This window comes from Spea bombifrons, chromosome 3 (assembly GCF_027358695.1).
Source record: "Spea bombifrons isolate aSpeBom1 chromosome 3, aSpeBom1.2.pri, whole genome shotgun sequence".
NCBI lineage: Eukaryota > Metazoa > Chordata > Amphibia > Anura > Pelobatidae > Spea > Spea bombifrons.
Window position 1 is genome coordinate 52,405,218 of NC_071089.1, and position 22,604 is coordinate 52,427,821.

The following is a 22,604-nucleotide window of genomic DNA, read 5'->3' on the forward strand; positions in this document are numbered from 1 at the left end:
GGAAGGAAGGTATGGCCCCTTCCCTTTACTTGTCAGAAGGTCAGCATGAGGGGCTGCATCAAACCTCCAAAAAAGGTAACCACAAAGCCATCATAGAGAATAAATCAGTTGCAACATGAGTGCCATCTTTGTCCCCAAAGTGTCATTTTTGCCTCAAAACAGCCTGTCTGTGCCATTTTACCTCTAAACAGCTATGTGCCATTTTACTTCTAAACAGCTATGTGCCATCTTTACCCCCAGCCTGCCTGTGTCATCTTTGTCCCTGAAGAACCTAGCTGTACCATATTTGCCCCCAAACAGCATACCTGTGCTGTCTTTGCCATTTATGCCCCAAACATCCTGCTTGTGCCACATTACCCCCAAATTGACTGTCTGTGCCACTTAAACCCCCAAACAGCCTACCTGTGCCATTGATGCCCCCAAACATCCTGCTTGTACCACTTTAGCCCCAAACAGCCTGCCTGTGCCATTTAAACCACCACCATTTCTGCCCCAAATAGCTAATCTGTGCAATTTCTGCCCCAAAAAGCCTGCATGTGCCATTTCTGCACCCAAACCAACTGCCTGTACCTTTTCTGCTCCCTAACAGCCTGTCTGTGTCATCTTTGATCCCCCCAAACACTTATACATCCATGCTAACACACACACTTACATACATTAATTCATACACTCATTCACTTACTCGATCATTCATACTGTGCCCGCACCCACTTATGTCACAGCAGCTCTCTCTTTGGCACTTGCCCAAGGGAAGCTGGAACGCAGCAAGGTCAGGCAATTTAATAAAACATGACCACGCTGTGAAGCAGAAAGGGGGTTGCTCACACGGCATGCGAGCACCATAGCTATAAGATGTGAGTGTCATGATCCTACCCAGGCTTTGGAGCTGCATATCTCACTCTTGTTTCAGTTTCCCTGTTTTGCTCCAATCCATTCCTGGATTTCCTTTTGCTCTGTTTTGATCTCCCATTCCTTGCTTTTGCTTCAGCTTTGTTTCCTTTATAAGGTGTACTCCACCCATGTGTTCTGTTTGTCTCAGTCTGCAGTCTACAGGTATGTCTCTCTTTGTTATGTGTTTGGGTTTCATGTCTGGTTTGTTTCGTACCACTGTTAGCAGGGATTAGCATTAGGACCCACCGTCAATGGAGTACTTTGGCGTAGTGGTGGACTAAGCATACTATGGCCATAAGATGTGACGGAATCTCCAATAGTTATCAAACAGTCTTAGGCTGGTTTCTGTATTTATGTGTGTCAGCCTGTCCTGTATCCCCGGCTTTTGGGTTTCCTGTCTTGTTCCCTGTTGTGCCCTGTATTATGTATGTCTTGTCTGGTTATGTTTATTCCTTGTCTTGTTCACTGTTGTGCTCTGTAACATGTATATCGTGCCTGGTCTCCCTGTCCCTTGCTTGTTATGTTTCTGCTATATTTCTCTGCAGCATCCCACAGATGAGTCTTGTGTGATGTCTCATGCCTGTTCCAGGGTGCCTGCAGGATTTCACTTCGTTCTGGACTACATCCGCTGCTATATCAGGATGCTAGTGTTTGGCTGCACAACCCTAGATATTCAACACCCAGGGGAGTGCGGTCACCCTGCATCAGGCCCTGTCCATCTCCGCTACCGCGCAATGATTCCTGAACTCCATCTTTGGGCGCTCTGGGTCCTTTCAGTCATCAGCATGGACCCAGTTCCTTACAGTGAGTTCACGCATATGGACAAGCCTTCACAGGGGTTGCCTGGGCCCCCTAAAGTTGCATTAATACCAGCCCATGGACCCTGAATGTGGGGACCAAACATTTTCCTCTAACTACACCTGATATTGGCTAAAAGGCAGAGTAGCTTTTTATCTTAGTAAATAAGGAGTTTAGGAAGGACACAATGCATTTTGACATAATTTAATTTATTAAGAGAACATCTGTTTCTACACATATTATTGTAAATTTTCATCCTCTATAACACCATGATAAAATCATACCCAGCAAAAACTCCTAAGCTTCTAAAAAAAAAAAAAAAAAAAAGTGGCTTTAGTAAAGGAAAGAGAGGCTCCTTGGACGTATGCAAACAAGCCCAAGGCTTTAGGGTACAAAAGACCCTTCGTAATGAAGGGCTTAATGCACTACTATCACTTTACAATGCATTTACAAAATAATTCGCTCTCAAACATCTCTCTTTTGGATTTACTAGGATTACTTTTATTATGATTAGTGGTATACCCCAAAGATCTGTATTTGGACCTGTACTTTTTAATATTTTTAATAGTGCTATTACAAAATTCTTAACGGTAAATTATGTATTTTTTGATGATACAAAGATCTGCAACAACATAGACATTCCTGTTGGATAAGCCAAGTAAATTAGAGGAATTGTTGAGTGTGGGGCAGCTTAATGTTAATATATGTATAATATGAAACATGGGAAGTAAAAATTCCAAGACAGAATTTAGCTGCTCTATGGAGCGATCACATTCGCCCTATTGCAAGACGCATGCCTTAAAATATGGCGGCGCCCTGCCGCTAGAAAGAGTGTTTAGCCGCTGTTGCTGAAATGCCTCAATGTCGTTGATCACCTCCTAACCGCTCTTTCCATCGCCAGGTAGCCATCATATTCCACCGACATCGTGTCTTTCAATATTGTGCTGCTCTTCTCCTGCCAAGAGCTTCAGAAGCACGAGAGCTTCCGTCATTTAGGTGGTGTTGCTGTCAGGAAGATCCAACGATGTTCCTTGATATTTTTATTGTCAAGGAAGGGGTTTCTTTGTAATTGATCACTGTATAGGCAGTGATCTTACAGTTTTTTTGTTGTCTGCACTTTAAAAAAAAAAAAAGTTGATTTCTTTTTCATTCATTAATTAATAATTAAATTTTGTATTAAATAAACAAAATACCCTAGTTGCTCAATTATAATACAACCCTGATTATAAGACAACCCCTCCTAAAATTTGAATATTAATTTAGGAAAAAAAGAAAAAGCCTAAATATGAGACTACCCTATAGGCGGAAAAAAATACTAGTAAATATTCACATGTAAACTATTTTTTCATATTTAATAAAAACAATGATTGAGAAAAATGTTTTTTGTTTTTATTTCCTTTTATGTGCCACTCTGCCCCAGTTATGCACATCTGCCCCCCAGATATGCCTTATACCCTCTTAAATGCCACTCTGCACCCCAAAATGCCTTATATCCCCTATACGCCACTCTGCTTGCCTAATAAGCCACTCTGCCCCAGATATGCATTTTAACCCCCTATTTGCCACTCTGCCTCCCAGATATGCCTTATACACCCATATTTGCTACTCTTCCTCCCTGATATGCCTTTTAACCCCTTATATGCCACTCTGCCTCCAGAAAAAACATTATACCCCCATGCCACTCTTAACCCCCCGACTTACCAGTGCATCCCTAGACTTGCCTCCCAGGCTTCAGAATCCCCGGTGTCTAGTGGGGCAGTCGGTGGAGGTCTGCGCTATGCATGGGCGTAGGAACCCCTAAAAATCTGGGGGGGATAGCATTTTTTCTGGTAGGGTATACCTGACCATTTCACCAACAGGGACTTTATGACATCACATTATAAATACATAGACATTAATATGAAGTTGGTCCCCCTTTGCCGCTATAACGGCTTTCACTCATCTGGGAACGATTTCCACAAGATTTTGGAGAGTTTCTGTGGGGAATTTTTGCAGCCATGCCTTTATGGACCTTGTTTTGTACACTGGGGCAGTCATGATGGAATAGAAAAGGACCGTCCCCAAAACCGTTCCCACAAAGTTAGAAGCATAGTGCTGTCCAAAAAGGTATATCACCTACAGCTCATAAAACGTTCTACTGGATGAATGGGAGAAAATTCCCACAGAAACAGAAAAATCTTACAACCACAGATGGACCCCACTGGACACGGACACAGACACTACTGTGATGTATTGAAGGAACCATCTAAGACTCCTAACACGTCATGCACACAGGAACATATCCACACACTTAAACACTTGAATAACATACACACGCACACAATAATACACCCCAAAACATTCCTACCCTAATATACCTAGACACATGCCCACCATAACACACCTGGAAACATACTATCATACCCATAAAAATATGCAAACCCACAAACATACGCTATCACACCCAGACACGCAAACACATCCTTCACTTACTCTGCCTACCCCTAGATTAACTCGTGGTGCTTTGTATTAGTGATGCCCTAGACCAAGTAGCACCCCGAAATATTCTCTTGTGTCCGAATGCTGTGACATACAGTGACACACATACTCATTTTAACCAGAAATAGGCCTGGATTTAACCCTAGGTGCCCCTGAGTTAAACATGTGTTACAGGGAATCATAATCTTCCCTTTAAGTACGACATGCCTGCTCATACACACATATACACTATCCATACACACATATACACTATCCATACACACATATACACTATCCATACACACATATACACTATCCATACACACATATGCACTGCCCTTACGCATGCCTGCCCACAAAAACACACACATACACTGCAATTGCCTGCACATACACACTTGCCAGTACTCACACATATGCACTACCCTTATACACGCCTGCCCAAACATACATAAACTGCTCACACACACACACGTCTCCCCATAAATATACACTGCCTTTGCACATACTTACACAGACGTATACACTATAAGACAAATACACTCCTTATATACACACACATATACACTGCCCATACAGACGTACACATATACACTGCCCATACAGACGTACACATATACACTGCCCATACAGACGTACACATATACACTGCCCATACACACGTACACATATACACTGCCCATACACACGTACACATATACACTGCCCATACACACGTACACATATACACTGCCCATACACACGTACACATATACACTGCCCATACACATACACTGCCCATACACACATACACATATACACTGCCCATACACACATACACTGCCCATACAGATATACACATATACACTGCCCATACACACGTACACTGCCCATACACATATACACTGCCCATACACACGTACACATATACACTGCCCATACACATATACACTGCCCATACACACGTACACATATACACTGCCCATACACATGTACACACGTACACATATACACTGCCCATACACATATACACTGCCCACACACACACGTACACATATACACTGCCCATACACATATACACTGCCCACACACACACGTACACATATACACTGCCCATACACACGTATGCACATACACTGCCCTTATATGCGTGTGCCCATACACACATATGCCTGCCCAAGTGCCCATACACATTCATAGACATTGCCCATATACATGCCTCACTATATATATATATATATATATATATATATATATGCCCACACACATATCTACCATCAGACCCCCCCTTGTTTTGCACATCAGACCCCCCTCATTTTGCACATCAGACTCGTTTTGCACATCAAACCCCCCCTCGTTTTGCACATCAGACCCCCCCTCGTTTTGCACATCAGACCCCCCCTCGTTTTGCACATCAGACCCCCCCCCTCGTTTTGCACATCAGACCCCCCCCCCTCGTTTTGCACATCAGACCCCCCCCCCTCGTTTTGCACATCAGACCCCCCCTCGTTTTGCACATCAGACCCCCCCCCTCGTTTTGCACATCAGACCCCCCCCCTCGTTTTGCACATCAGACCCCCCCCTCGTTTTGCACATCAGACCCCCCCCCTCGTTTTGCACATCAGACCCCCCCTCGTTTTGCACATCAGACCCCCCCCTCGTTTTGCACATCAGACCCCCCCTCGTTTTGCACATCAGACCCCCCCTCGTTTTGCACATCAGACCCCCCCCTCGTTTTGCACATCAGACCCCCCCCTCGTTTTGCACATCAGACCCCCCCCCTCGTTTTGCACATCAGACCCCCCCCTCGTTTTGCACATCAGACCCCCCCCCTCGTTTTGCACATCAGACCCCCCCCCCTCGTTTTGCACATCAGACCCCCCCCCTCGTTTTGCACATCAGACCCCCCCCCTCGTTTTGCACATCAGACCCCCCCCCCCCTCGTTTTGCACATCAGACCCCCCCCCCCCTCGTTTTGCACATCAGACCCCCCCCCCCTCGTTTTGCACATCAGACCCCCCCCCCCTCGTTTTGCACATCTCTTACCTTTCTCTTCTTCTCTTCTGCTTTCTGCTTGCTCTTCCTCCTCCCCTTCTGGTGGTTTGCCGCTCTAGTGCAGTGCAGCTGCGCAGAGCTGTTTCTGCTGAGCGCCGGGGTTGGGATATAAACGTCATATCCCATCGCCCGGCACTCAGTGACAGACAGCACACCGGTAAGTGTTGGACTGGTTAGGGAAATCCCCAACCAGTCCTGCACGCTGCAGCTGCTGACCGGGCAGCTGTGCACCGAGGGCACTGGGGGGGATTGCTCTATTATCGGTCCCCCCCGCATGATTTCCTGGGGGGGATCTGTCCCCCCCGTCCCCCCCGGTTCCTACGCCCGTGGCGCTATGCTTTTATGGGGCTTCTATGACTAAGCACCGGAAGGTCATGTCACGCCAGTGCTCCACCACAGAAGCCCTGGCGAAAGTACCGGCAGCAGCGCACAGACGCCCACCAGCTGCCAGAGAGAAGGATCCAGTTTGCCTGCAGCGCTGCAGGGGATCTGCATCTTAGTCTTATAGTCAGACCTCTATTTGCTCTGTCTTATAATCGAGCAAGTATGGTAATTTCAGGTGCACATTTCAGTTTTTTATCATTGATGCCAGCCAATTACTACCAAAGTTTGACAAAGGCCGATGGTAGAATTAGTGCAAGAAAAGTGTTAAAATACCATTGTCTGAAATTCCCTTGGGTGTCTAGTTTTCAAAAATACGATTTGATGGGGTAAATTAAATAGGCAGGGTTCAAAGATGTCCCAAATAGAACATGGATGGAGGATGACCCGATGTCGAAATTCCAAGTTGAGAAACTAAAATGTGCATGTCCCAAATGTGGCCTTTTAGCCCCCAAAACCCAACAACCCGCCTATGCATGGGTGGTATCACTGTGCTCAGGAGAAGTTGCTAAAACATATTGGTGGTTTGACTGTGACATATACCAGGAGCTGTAAATTTAAAAACCACCAAAATAATTACTACCACAAAGTTTGACAAAGGCTAGTGTTAGAATTAGTGCATGGAAAGTGTTAAAATACCACCATTTGAAATATATGGTTTGATGGGGTAAACTGAATTGGCCAGATTCAAAGATGTTCCAAATAGGACATGGTGGCATGATGACCAGATGTCAAAGGTTCAAGTTAAAAACTGAAATTGTGCTTGTCCCATTTAGCCCCACAACAATCCGACAAACTCATGCATCACTGTACTCAGATGTTGCTGAACACATATTGAGGTGTTGTTTTTAGTAACCCTTTAAATCCTTAGTATAGTTATACCTAAATTCCACCTCTTTGGCAAAGTTTGGTGGTAAATTGGCTGCATGAAAAATATTAAAATACCCCAAGTTGAGTACCCTGGGTTGTCTAAAAAATATGTTCATGTGGAGGATGTTTCAGGGATTCAGATACCAGTGTTACAATGTCACTATTGCTAACTTCGAAAACATTTTAAAAAAATCCTATTTTACCTATACACTATTAAAATAAACATAAAAACATTGGGTATTTCTAACATATTAGAATGTATTTTGTTGTTTGTTCATTGGCTTTTGTGGATGGGTAAAATATTTTTCAAATACAAGTCAGAAATTATTTTTTTCAAATGTTCACTATATTTTTTATATAGTTAGATATGATGAAAATCATGGTATCTAAAGAAAGTGCTTTTTGTCTAAAAAAAATATTTGTCTAGGTACACTAAATGAGAGAGATGAAAATGACAGCTCAACATCACAAAACAGCCTCTGTCACAAAGCCCGGTCCGTAAGGGGTTAAAGGGGTTTAATAAAGCAGTGGAGGAACGTTTCTTTCAAAGAAGGAGAAATTTTAAAATCAGGTCATAAGCAAAAACTGGAGGAGTAAAAGTTTAGATGTAATGTTATGAAGTTTTACTTAACTGAGAGGTAGATAAGTTTAATAGCCCCCAGCAGAAGTGGTAAAGGCTAATACAGCGACAGCTTTTAAACATATAAGGGATGGACATAAAGCTATCCCGAATCTACGACATGAGCAAGAACTAATTAGGATCTGAATATCTAACATAAGGGCAAATGGGCAGACTAGACGGCCAAAATGGTTCTTATCTGCCATCAAATTCTGTTTCAATCTTTTTCTATGTTTGCTTAACAAAAGTTATAAATCAATATTCAGACTCCATGCTCTCTTGGACCCATATGGCCATATCCATCTTCCTCATCCACTAATCACTGCTCCTCATCCACTAATCACTGCATCTGTATGGAGATTAGTATTCTGTAAAGCTTGACTCGTATGACATATAGGTCGCTGTAAAGATCACATCACATATATGTGTCTGCAGTCACCACCTGTGTAACTCTCCTCAGATTCTTCCAAACGCTTTAACCAATGGCTTTTAATTTATGCGTCAATGCTAGACCCGCCCATGTTTCTCTGCCAAGTCGAATAGCAGCAACGACGTCCCCGGCTTCTCCGCCTAATAACCAGTAGAGTCGCACCTCACACCGTCCCTCACGCCCCCGGCCGCGGCCCCAGTAGAAGCCGCGCTGCTATTGGCCGGTTCGATGAAATCCCTTCCCTGGGCAGCGGACGGCTCCTTAGCACGGCAGCGGGTCGCTGGGCAGCATGGGCTTGCTGTACATTCCTCGGGCACCGCTGCAGTGAGCGAACCGCGGGCCCGGGGAGAGAGTCCAGTCCAGCCTTCTATGCTGTCTCCTTGAACTGGCGGCCAATGCGACATCTGCTTCTGCTCTTCCTGTGTCCCTGTGTGATCGGGGTGGTCTTTCACCTTTGGCTGCTGAACTTCTCAGGTAGGCTGGTGTCCTGTCATGCAGCAGCCTGGGCTCTGGTTCCACTCCCCGCCTTGCCCTTGTGCCCGGTGGCTGCAGTTTGATAGAGTGGGCTGTTTACCCGCCCATGACTTTTTCTGTCTTACGGTGACTGCATTGCTCTGCCTGCCCTTTAGCCTGATAATGCTACCACGCGTTGCTTCATTATTTATACGTGCTCCTGCCTTTTACGTTCATACTAATTAATAGTCGTTTGGGGCTTGGAAAGAGAAGGAAACATATTGTCATTTTATATAACCTTCGTGTGGGATCTAAGTGCCCACCCTGCCTGATCGTCAAGGGCATATTCATTATAAAGAGTAGTTTAGAAGTAACTGGATATTGGCTTGAAAACATAGGTACTTTTTTTGTTGTGTAGGACTCAAGTAAATAAAATTATGCCACTAATGGGAAAACGGCTTATTCTGGAATTAATATAAATTCTATATCGCCCAATAAAGCTTTGAATGCAGTGTTGCATAAAATGACTTCCAGAGGGGAGAGACTACAGTAAACTAATCCAAAACATTGTTGGCCCCCTGTTTGAAATATCGTTCGATAAGAAAGGGCTATTTTCGTGGATTGGAGCAGATACAGATTTGACACTGAAGACAAACCAATCTCAAGCTATTTTATTTATGTATATATAGATGTGTGTGTGTGTGTGTATATATACATATATCATTTTCAGATAATTGTTGTAAAGCAATGATTAGTTATAAATAATGGTCTAAAGGCTGCAGAGATTGTGCGCTAATTTGAAAGTTAAAATATTTTTTTGATAATTTGAATTGTGTTGCTTTCAAAGACTAAGGAAAAATGTGCCCTCCAGCACACTTAGAAAAATAATGTTATTTAAGGTTGCAAATATTTTGTAACATTTGTAATATTGTTTGGATGGTTTTGAATTGAGGGCGCCTGATTTTGTACAGGTTTTTGAAATACACATTAATTGCATTTACAATATAAGAATAAAAGGGATTCAGTTGTGGGAATGATGGGATTATGTAGAACATCTTCACTTAAAAGCGCCCTTTTTACTGCTAACTGGACCAGTCCATTGGTTGCTATAGTGATAAGATCACATTTATTATTATCTTTTATTTCTATAGCGCCAACAATTTACGTAGCACTTCCTACAATACATACCGTGTTTGCTCGATTATAAGACGAGATAATACTATAGAGCAGATAATGCTCTGAAAAATATCCCTCATCTTTAATCAGACCTCAAATAGAGATCTGATTACAAGACTAAGATCCAGATCCCCCGCAGAGCTGCAGGGGACCCGGATCCTCCTCTCTGGCAGCCTCTGGAGGCTTCTATGACGGAGCGCCGGCATCACATGACCTTCCGGTGCTCCACCATAGAAGCCGGTGAACATTTGCGTAATGCGCACAAACAACCTCCGCCGCCGGCACTTCTATGCAGTGGCGTCTCCAGCTTTCATATTTAGAGAGGGGGGGGCACATGGGGGGACAGGGACCAAAGTAGGGGGGGTTATAAAACGCTACATATACTCTGTGTGTATGTGTATGTGTTCTTGAGAAAGACTCATTGAGAGCCGAAACGTTGGACCTTGACCAAGTCAATAAATCTTGTAAAAACAAGACCCGCTGAGTGCATCAACTTTTATTTGCTATATATATATATACACGTTAGATATGTACTTATCTCTTTGAAGGAAAGACCTTGATTGAAATATGATTTTAAAATAACCGCTGAACTAGCAGTTATTTTTCATTCAATATTAGACCCTGCTGCTGATATATATTAATATTAGACCCTGCTGGCAATATATATAAATACTAGGTAAATATTTGTCCCTGTTGCATGCATATATATATATAATTAGACCCTGTTGCTAATATATTTTATAGTGAAAAAATTGGACCCTACCCAAGCGTTTTTTGTTTTTTTTGGGCCATGCTCCCTAGCATGCAATCAAGCATGCTACCACACCAAAAAATATTTGCCACACTGACTGCAGATCAGGGGAAGACTGTGAGAGTCAGAGCAGTCTTCCCTCCTTCTGACCTCCCCATGACATTGAGGTCCTCTCCCCCAGTAATCATCCCCAGAGTTTGTCCCCTCATTCACTAAACCACACCTCTCTTTTACTTACTCCCTGTAGTTCAGGTATAGATCAAATAAACAACACATGGAAACAGCACCTGCAACTGAATAAGACATAAAAACCCTGTATTTGCAGGTATACATAAATAATGTATGAAAACAGCATTGCAGGTATAAATCAACAGAACACACAAACCCAGCATTGCAGGTATGGATCAACTGGAAATCACATGTAAACTCAGCACTGAAGGTATAGATCAAATAAACAACACATGGAAACAACACTCCAGGTATTGATCAACTGAATAAGACGTACAAATGCAGGTAAACATAAATACTGTATGGAAACATAGCATAGCAGATACGCATCTACAGAATAACACAAAAACCCAGAATTCACATAAAAACTCAGCATTAAAGGTATAGATAAAACACCCTAAATTACAGGCATAGATCACAGGTTGCACACCCCAAAGCCAGCCCTGGCATCCACACTGCCCACATAGAGCCTGACCAGCACCCAAATTACATACACATAGGACGTGCCATCGTTGTCCCCAAGCAGCTCAGAATGAGTCAACATTGTCCACAAACAGCCGAGCGTCCCATAAGCATGCTCCCTGTGCCATCTTTGTCCCATAAACACCCTGCCTTTACCATCTTGGTCCCCAATGCTTAAACACCCTGCTTATACCATCTTTGCGAATTATACACCTATGATTCACACAAACACTTTTACAGTCACTCACTAATTCACTTTCATTCACACAGTCATTTATTCTTTCACAAATTATTTACACATATTCATTAATGCATTCGCACAAATTCATTACTTCTCTCACTCATTCGCACAATTCATCCCCACATTAATTCTCTCACTCATTCACACAATTCATCCACACATTGGATGCGGCCATCAAGTTCAGCCTTTCCTCTATCTGTTCATTTGTTGCTGTTGATCCAAAAGTGAGAGGTGCCGAACGGTTGCTGAAAACTTATTCCTGAGCAACCGCTCAGCACCTCTCTCTCTCCTCCGGCTGCGCAAAAAAACCCACCGTTTCAATTGGGGTGGCACCGGAGGGCACAGCATGATGTCTGGTCTGCATCGCACAGACCTCCACCGGCAGCCCCACTAGAAACCAGGGAGTCTGAAGCACGGGTCACAAGTAAAGGGATGCACAGGTAAGTCGGGGGGTGGGTTAAGAGTGGCAGGGAGGGGCTGAGTGGCATGGGGGCAGGGTTCAATGGTTTTCTGGCAGCAGAGTGGCATATATGGTGTATAAGGCATTTCTGGGGGGGGGCAGAGTGGCATATAGAGGGGAATAAGGCATTTCTGGGGGGCAGAGTGGCATATAGGGGTGTGTAAAACATTTCTGGGTGCAGAGTGGCATATAGGGGTATGTAAAACATTTCTGGGACAGAGTGGCATATAGGGGGGTATAAGGCATTTCTGGGGGCAAAGTGGCATATAGGGGGTATAAGGCATTTCTGGGGGCAGAGTGGCATATTGGGGGTATAAGGCATTTCTGAGGGACAGAGTGGTGGCAGATTTTCGGGGGGTCGTCTTATAATTGAGCAAATACGGTATATTCAAGGGGTATGAAAAGACTATAATTGACAGACTAAGACAAACTGATACATTAGGTGGAGAGAGCCCTGCTCTCAATCTTACAATATTGAGAGACTTTTCACTTACAACCAGAACCACGTGTTCGTTCATCTCATAGCAAAGAGCTGTAAGAACCTAATGTACTATTGGGGTTGAAGAAGATTCAACCTTCAATATTATTCGATACACGGTATTAGATAAAAGGGAACATTATCGAGAGAAACTATACATAATTTTGATAGCTGTCAAGAAACCCCTTTGAAAAAAACGAAAAAAAAAAAAACTAAACATTGGACCCCTGAGACACTTAACCTTAGTACACCAACTTAAGCAGAAATAACTGCAATCAAACACCAGGGCAAGATTCAGTTCTGTGCATTGGCTGAGCCATTCCAAATAATTCACATTTCTTGTTCATTAATAGATTGCTTGTGTGTTTTGCGTATTGGATTCTGCACAATATAAAGTGGACACTCAGCCATCATATCAATTAAAGTGCATATGCAGGCTCGTGTATCCCTTCTAGAGCTGAAACAACGAATCGATAAAATCGATAATAATCGATAACGGAAATCATCGATAACGATTTCCGTTATCGATTAATCGAGTGATCAATTCGTTGTTGGAGCACTCGGCTCCTTTTACTTACCTCCGCGAGCGTTCCCCGCTTCTGCTACACGCTCTGCAGTCTCCGCCTTCTTTTAGCTACGTGACGGATGTGACGCGTTCCGGAGGTAAGTATTCTTCATGTCTATGTGCACGGATCGCACAGAGCCACTCGCACAGAGCGAATCGCTCTGTGCGAATGGAGCCACTCGCACAGAGCGGTTCGCTCTGCGCGAGTGGCTCCACTCGCACAGAGCGGTTCGCTCTGTGCGAGTGGCTCCATTCGCACAGAGCGGTTCGCTCTGTGCGAGTGGCTCCATTCGCACAGAGCGGTTCGCTCTGTGCGAGTGGCTCCATTCGCACAGAGCGGTTCGCTCTGTGCGAGTGGCTCCATTCGCACAGAGCGGTTCGCTCTGTGCGAGTGGCTCCATTCGCACAGAGCGGTTCGCTCTGTGCGAGTGGCTCCATTCGCACAGAGCGGTTCGCTCTGTGCGAGTGGCTCCATTCGCACAGAGCGGTTCGTGAGTGTGGGTGCAGGGCAGAGTGGGGGTGGGGGTGCAGGGCAGAGTGGGGGTGGGGGGTGCAGGGCAGGAGACTGGGTGCAGGGCAGAGTGGGGGTGGGGATGCAGGGTGTGAGTGTGGGTGCAGAGCAGAGTGGGAGACTGGGTGCAGGGCAGAGTGGGGGTGGGGATGCAGGGCAGGGTGTGAGTGTGGGTGCAGGGCAGAGTGGGTGCAGGGCAGAGTGTGAGTGTGGGGGCAGGGCTGGGTGCAGGGCAGAGTTAGAGACTGGGTGCAGGGGCACAGTGCAAAGTGCTGGGTGCAAAGTGCCAGTGCTGGGTGCAAAGTGCCAGGGCTGGGTGCAAAGTGCTGGGTGCAAAGTGCCAGGGCTGGGTGCAAAGTGCAAAGTGCTGGTGCAAAGTGCTGAATGCTGGGTGCAAAGTGCTGGATGCAAAGTGCCAGGGCTGGGTGCAAAGTGCTGGGTGCAAAGTGCTGGGTGCAAAGTGCCAGGGCTGGGTGCAAAGTGCTGGGTGCAAAGTGCTGGGTGCAAAGTGCTGGGTGCAAAGTGCAAAGTGCTGGGGCAAAGTTTCTTGAACAGTAATAGTCCACCTCTTTTCAGAATGTTTGGGGTTATTTTGTTTCATAAATATTGTGTTTGGGTTCTTGTACTTTGAAAATATTGTTTTTTATTACATCATAACAAAATAAGAATGTTAATGTAAATTTTAAGTTGTTTTTTAACATACAGTTCATTAAATTCTTTTAAATAAACGAAAAATTTGCATATTGTTTTTTTTTATCCGATTAATCGATTAATCGAAAAAATAATCGGCCGATTAATCGATTATTAAAATAATCGTTAGTTGCAGCCCTAATCCCTTCAATTACTACCTTGTCATTACGGGGTCATTTACTCGATCCCTATCAGGAGCAATGGTAACAGCACCAATGTGCATACCAAACTACTGAGACCAAACTTTTTTTTTTTTTTGCTGCATTTGTTCTGAGCTAAATTGCACTTTGTCTGTGCTTCTGGCAAGGTCGCAGAGAGTAAAGATAACAGCAAGAAGACATAAATAAAACATTAAAAATGGAATATCTGTTCTCTAAGGGTTGACACATTTAGTGTAGTGGTACCCAGTAGGATAAAGGACCTCCTTTTCCCTTTAGGTGCAGAAGGGAAAAACACTGTATGGCCATTTATAATATACAGTGCTATGGACCTTAAAAGAAGGGCACACCTGTCACAATTGCAGCTGAACCTGGTGATATTACACATACACTTGTGTACTGATACAGGATCTCTTGTTGTTTTGTGCAAACCTTCAATAAGAGTAGAGAGGAGAAAAATTTTGGTATAGAAAGTTCTTACATCAGCACAGCAGTCACCACTGAGGACTTCCTGCTACTCTACTCTAGGGCTGCAACTAACGATTATTTTCATAATCGATTAGTTGGATTAATCGGATTAAAAAAAGTCAATTTTTCATTTATTTAAAATAATTTAATAAACAAATATGATGTTAAAAACAGCAGAATTAAAAAAAAAACAACATTTCTTTATTTCCTAACCTGTCCCCCCAGTTATGCACATTTGATCCCAGGCTTGCCATACTGCCTCCCAGATATACTACCTGAAATGCCTCATACCCCCCGTATGCCCTATACTCCCAGATATGCCACCCCCCATATTTACCCCCGTGCTTCAGACTCCTTGGTGTCTAGTAGGGGCAGCCGGTGAACATCTGTGCAATGCGCACAGACAAACCTCTGCTGGTGGCCGGGACTTTGGCTGGAGCTTCTATGACTGAGCACGGGAAGGTCATGTGACCCCAGTGCTCCATCATAGAAGTGCCGGCAGTAGCGAAGGATATCTGCGCGCATCGCACAGACGTCTACCGGCTGCCAGAGAGGAAGATCCAGGTCCCCTGCAGTGCTGCGGTGGATCTTCCTCTCTGTCTCTAGCAGCTGGCGCACGTTGCGCAATGCGTGCAGATAACCTCCGCTGTGCTGGCCGATACTTCTATTTTAGCAGAAGAACATGTGGAAGAAATCCTAAGCAAAATTGCAAAAAAATAGGGAACACTAAGATTACACGTCCTAGATCTGAATGTGCAAAATCACACAAAAATTCTCAATGGAATTCTCAATGGAAATCAAATTTATCAACCCATGGAGGTCTGGATATGGAGTCACACTCAAAATCAAAATGGAAAACCACACTACAGGCTGATCCAACTTTGATGTAATGTCCTTAAAACGAGTCACAATGAGGCTCAGTAGTGTGTGGCCTCCACGTGCCCGTATGACCTCCCTACAACGCCTGGGCATGCTCCTGATGAGGTTGCGGATGGTCTCCTGAGGGATGTCCTCCCTGACCTGGACTAAAGCATCCGCCAACTCCTGGACAGTCTGTGGTGCAACGTGGCGTTGGTGGATGGAGTGAGACATGATGTCCCAGATGTGCTCAATTGGATTCAGGTCTGGGGAACGGGCGGGCCAGTCCATAGCATCAATGCCTTCCTCTTGCAGGACTCTTGCTGACACTCTCCAGCCACATGAGGTCTAGCATTGTCTTGCATTAGGAGGAACCCAGGGCCAACCGCACCAGCATATGGTCTCAGGAGGGGTCTGAGGATCTCCTCTCGATACCTAATGGCAGTCAGGCTACCTCTGGCAAGCACATGGAGGGCTGTGCAGGCCCCCCCAAAGAAATGCCACCCCACACCATTACTGACCCACCGCCAAACCGGTCATGCTGGAGGATGTTGCAGGCAGCAGAACGTTCTCCACGGCGTCTCCAGACTCTGTCACGTCTGTCACATGTGCTCAGTGTGAACCTTCTTTTATCTGTGAAGAGCACAGGGCGCCAGTGGCGAATATGCCAATCCTGGTGTTCTCTGGCAAATGCCAAACGTCCTGCACGGTGTTGGGCTGTAAGCACGACCCCCACCTGTGGACGTCGGGCCCTCATACCACCCTCATGGAGTCTGTTTCTGCCTGTTTGAGTGGACACATGCACATTTGTGGCCTGCTGGAGGTCATTTTGCAGGGCTCTGGCAGTGCTCCTCCTTGCACAAAGGCGGAGGTAGCTGTCCTGCTGCTGGGTTGTTGCCCTCCTACGGCCTCCTCCACGTCTCCTGATGTACTGGCCTGTCTCCTGGTAGCGCCTCCATGCTCTGGACAATACGCTGACAGACACAGCAAACCTTCTTGCCACAGCTCGCATTGATGTGCCATCCTGGATGAGCTGCACTACCTGAGCCACTTGTGCGGGTTGTAGACTCCGTCTCATGCTACCACTAGAGTGAAAGCACCGCCAGCATTCAAAAGTGACCAAAACATCAGCCAGGAAGCATAGGAACTGAGAAGTGGTCTGTGGTCACCACCTGCAGAACTATTCCTTTATTGAGGGTGTCTTGCTAATTGCCTATAATTTCCACCTGTTGTCTGTTCCATTTGCACAACAGCATGTGAAACTGATTGTCCATCAGTGTTGCTTCCTGAGTGGACAGTGTGATTTCACAGAAGTGTGATTGACTTTGAGTTACATTGTGTTGTTTAACTGTTCCCTTTATTATTTTGAGTAGTGTATATGATACGTATGTATTGCAAAGAAAATCATACTTATCATTAAAAGAGCAGTTTATAATTTGAGGGGAATTGTGGTAAAAAAAAAGTGTCAAATTAGCATATGCTGTCAATAAAGTTCTTATGAGGCAAAGGTTTCTGTACATTAAGTAAAAATAATTGCCATCTATTTTTATTTGGATACCTAATACATATGCACTATTTTCAGAGCATCATGTTGTGCTACAATGCCAGCTGTTGGAAACTAAAATCCGTATTTATTTCATGTAAAGCCATGTAGGCTGCAAGTCAGTTTCTAGCTCCATATAGCTATTAATAACTTCTCTTTATAAGGAGGCCACAATTAGAGCATATTAAGCACATTATACTTTAGGTGGTGAGGGATATATCTGTACAGTTGTTTAGTTTTGTTTTTTGTTTTTTTTTTATGTTTTCCTACTAGTGTTTATCTTACTAAGGTCTGGCACAACATTGGAATCACTGCTCCCTTTTAATCCTGTCTGTGGAAAAAAAATGCAGCTTCTAGGAATTCTATGGTTTTACATATCAGGACATAACAATCATCTGTTCCTTAACAGGTCTAAAATTAGGTAAATACAACTCAGATGAACAATACATTACATATTACACTGTTTTGTGATTTATTCAATAAAAATAAACCCAAAATGGAGAAGCTTTGTGTGAACAATTAAGTACACACTGCTTCCATAGGAATTAAGATGCTAAGTAGCAGACAGGTCCTGCTAATCAAATGCCCTTGATTAATTGAGCATCGGCAAGCGTGACCACCTCTATAAAAGCTGAAGTTTTAGCAGTTTGCTGGTCTGGAGCATTTAGGTCTGTGTTAACACAATGCCAAGGATGAAAGACTTCAGCAAAGTTCTTACAGAAGCAATTGTTGTCCATCAATCTGGGAAGGGTAATAAGGCCATTTCCAAACATTTTAAAATCCATCATTCTACAGTGAGAAGGATTACAGTGGAAAACAGTTGCCAATCTTCCAAGGAAAGGATGTTCCAGCAAATTCACCCCAAGGGCAGACAGTGCAATGCTCAGAGAAAAAAGCCAAGAGTTACACAGGCCTCTTCATGATAAATGTTAATGTTCATGACAGTACAATTAGAAAGACTGAACAAATATAGTTTGTTTGGAAGGGTTGCCATGAGAGCCTCTAATCTCTAAAAAGAACATGGCAGCACTGCTTAGACCAAAGTGGAAATGTCTGGCCAAAATCAAACACAGCATAGTGGCACAAACACCTCACCAACTGTCAAGCACGGTGGTGGAGGGGTGATGATCTGGGCTTGTTTTGCAGCCACAGGACCTGGGAACCTTGTAGTCATTGAGCCGACCATATACTCCTTTGTACCACAGTATTCTGGAGTGAAATATGAGGCCATCTGTCTGACAGCCAAAGCTTGGTTTTTCACTCACGGCTTCTCCATTTTGGCTTTATTTTTGTTGAATAAATCATGACAAGGGGTAACATTTTATGTGTTGTTTTTCATCTGAGATTGTATAAGGAACAGATGATTATGTCCTGATATGTGAAACCATAGAGGGTATACTTCCTGGTGACGGGCTCATCGATTCTGTGACGTACCTGGTACATGATGCAAAAAAAAAAATGCCCACACGTCGCTACAATCGTGGTGATTGCGGAGGCACTGTCACTGCTGTCTGCCTAGGTGTCTGGGCAGGCCAGCACAGCAACCTCGAGCCCCTGGTTTCCCCCCTCCTCGAGACTTTGATCGTTCCTTCCAGGTAACCCAGCGATCACAGGTTAGGGTGCTGCTTGTTTCTTGGCTGATAGCTATACATATAAAACAGTACATTATATATTTAACCTGATGAAATACTATGTGATCATTGATTAATAACCTTTTTGGTCACTACTCATTGATCCATGTCACTTCAATAGCCAGGGACCTAATCTGATCATAATCTCTTAACACTACAGTACTGTAACTTTACCTAATCCTACTTATAACTATTCACCCAGGCTGTCGTAATGCTACCCCTTATGCTATCAGCTAACCCCTATTGTCTCTAAACTGAAAGGTTAGGGGCTGACTTTCAGGTATTTGGGCTTTGTGCTTTCAGTGAATATCTATTTTTATGGGATTACATTAATATTTTGACCTTTTACTGTGTCTCAAATGAGACGCGGGCCTATTAAAGTGATCTGTCAAAATTTCAAGTTTGAAAACTGAAATGCGCATGTTACAGCTTTGACTCCACAATGTCTGAGAAATATGACTTATCTATGCATGTGGGGTATTGCTGTACTCAAGGGGGTGTTGCTGAAAACAAATCAAGACCTGTTTTGTTCTTTCACACATACGCTCAGAAAAATAAACATGGTGAAACCGCAACGTGGATGTAAAAAAAATGTGGAAGTTGATGTGGAATCAGCTGCATGGGACAGGCCAATTTACCTCTTAACTAGATTCCCTGAGCTGTCTAGTTTTTGGAAATATATAGTTTAAATGAAATATGGGACCTCTACCGTGTCTCAAATGAGACCTGGACCCAACAAACTGATCTGATTTTATATAATATATATTCCTATTGAGACATCTCTAGCTGCTGATTATACCCATTCTAGTAAAAATTTAAGAGCATTATCATAGTTTAATAAAATATTAAGACACTGACCAGATCTCCTCTAAAATAATAACCCCAGCCACCTCCCTTACTACTCCAGTCAACCAATTAATTCTAATAGCCTTTTTGAGGCCACCAACCACTGTTTACAAAAGTAATAACATATCACAGCGGGAGATACACATGCAATTCATATTTAGGTTGATTACTTGTTACTTGGGTTAAAGAAAGCTTCAAAAAAATATAGTTTGTAGCAGGGTTTTCATGTATCTCAAATGGTTACATTAGTATTAAATTGAATCCATTGATCTCTCATTGAGCTGGCAGCATATAGATACTCCAACATGAACAGATGTTTCATACAGCTGTAGATAACTCACATTCGTCCTTGTCCACTTTGGTTCTGTATAGGGCTGCAACTAACGTTTATTTTAATAATCGATTAGTTGGCCGATTATTTTTTCGATTAATTGGATTAAAAAATGAAATTTTTTTTTTATTTAAAATAATGTAATAAAAAACGTACAATTTACACTTTCATCTCTTTATCGCAATGGCCTCTCTCTATTCACCTTATTTTACTGACATAATAAAAGCTACAAGAACCCAAACCCAGTGTTTCTCAAACTAGGTTTTAATACAAAGTTATTAGTAAGTGAGATGTTAACTATTTTTCATATTTAATAAGAACTATGAGAAAAAAGCCTTGTTTATATTTTTTTATTTACCAAACTGCCCCCAGTTATGCACATCCGACCCCCAGCTTGCCACTCTGCCCCCATATATGCCTTATACCTCCTATATGCCAGAGATTACACTGTACCCCCTGATATGCCACTGTGCCCCCAATATGCCTTATACTCCTTATATGCCCCCTGATATGCCTTATAACTTCCAATATGCCACCTGCCCCCATTTATGCCTTATACCTCCCTATATGCCACTGTGCACCCTGATATGTCACTCCGCCTCCCATAAATGCCCTGCACCACCCTGAAATTAATTTTACTCCCTGATTCACCACTCTGCCTCCCCCAGATGTGCCACTCTGAAATTCATTATACCCCCATACACCACTCTACCTCCCCCCCTATACACCACTATAACTCCCCCAGATATGCCATTCTGCCTCCCTGAAATTCATTACACCCCCATACACCACTCTGCTACCCTGAAATTCATTATACCCCCCATACACCACTATAGCTCACTCATACACCACTCTGCCTCCCCTCCCTCCCATACACCACTCTGCCTCCCCCCCTCCCATACACCACTCTGTCTCCTCCCCCTCCCATACACCACTTTGCCTCCTCCCCCCTCCCATACACCACTCTGCCTTCTCCTCCCTCCCATACATCACTCTGCCTCCTGTCAGCAACGGAGGTTCACAAGACACCAGGGAGCCGGGTAGAGAGGCAGAGTGGTGTATGGGAGGGGGAGGAGCCAGAGTGGTGTATGGGAGGGTGGCTCCCATACACCACTCCGACTCCTCCCCCCTCCCATACACCACTCTGCCTCTCTCCCGACTCCCTCGTGTTTTGTGAACCTCCGTTGCTGACAGGCAAGTGAAGCCTCAGCGTAAGTGAAGGGCAGTAACGGAGGCTGTCTGTGCGCATCGCGCAGACCCCCACCGGCTGACAGTGAGGGGAATCCAGGTCCCCTGCAGCGTTGCGGAGGATTTGGATTCTAGTGTTATAATCCGATATCTGTTTGAGGTCAGATTATATAAGGAGAGGAGTTTTTCAGAGCATTTGCTCAGAAAAATTTTTTTTATAATCGATAATGAAAATCGTCAACTATTTTCATTATCGATTATTATCGATTAGTTGTTTCAGCCCTAGTTCTGTATATACTTCATTTATTCAACTCTCTCCTAGATTATTTTTTGTTATCTTTCCTTTAATAAAAGCACCTGTTTATAAAAGTAATTAAAAAAAAATCACTGTGGGAGATACACATACAATTCATATTTAGGTTGACTACGTATTACTTGGGTTAAAGGGAGCTTCAAAAATATTGTGTGTAGCAAGGTTTTCATGTATCTCAAATGGTGAAATATTAAATTGAATATATGGCAGCGCATATATATACTCATCATGAACAGATGTTTGTCCTTATCCAGTTTGGTTCTGTATATACTTCGTATTATTCTACTCTCTCCTAAATTAATTTTTCTCTCTTTCCCTAATAAAAATGTTTTGATTTTCTTTCTCAGGACTGTATTACAGTTTTCCTCTTTGGAGGCAGAGAAAATATGATGTTGTTGTAGGGGTGTTGTCGGCTAGACATAATCATGAACTGCGAAACGCCATACGGAACACATGGCTTCAGCACTTACATCAGCACTCCTCATTAAGTCATCGGTAAACAAGTTTCATTGTTTTTGTATACTACTTCAAAAATTACTGCATGACAAGGAGCTAAAGATCTTCTCTGCTCTAACTGTAATATCTCATTATCTCAACCCTAGTTAACGAGGGTTCCATTTGTTGCCAGACCTCTAACTATTTATTTATTAACTGCTGCAAAATTCTTAGTTAACGGGGGGGGTTAATGGCCCCCCAGTCCATGAGGTGCCGGTCCTCTTGTGCCACACATATACTAGCTAAACATCCGTTTTCAGATATTTCATCAGCTGTTG

At 43.7% G+C, this 22,604-nt stretch overlaps 1 protein-coding gene across 2 annotated transcripts in view; it reads left to right on the top strand.

Moving 5' to 3' along the window:
* Positions 1 to 8,699: 8,699 nt before the first annotated feature.
* The window catches only part of B3GALNT2 (beta-1,3-N-acetylgalactosaminyltransferase 2), a 34,597-nt gene continuing 20,692 nt past the window's right edge, over positions 8,700 to 22,604 (top strand). Inside the window, exons 1-2 of one of the 2 annotated variants that reach the window (XM_053461195.1) lie at positions 8,700 to 8,954; positions 22,179 to 22,326. In XM_053461195.1, coding sequence (XP_053317170.1) covers positions 8,876 to 8,954; positions 22,179 to 22,326 — 227 coding nt within the window. In that variant the 5' untranslated portion in view covers positions 8,700 to 8,875. The remainder of the gene's footprint in view (positions 8,955 to 22,178; positions 22,327 to 22,604) is intronic. The other variant, XM_053461194.1, reaches the window with a different exon arrangement.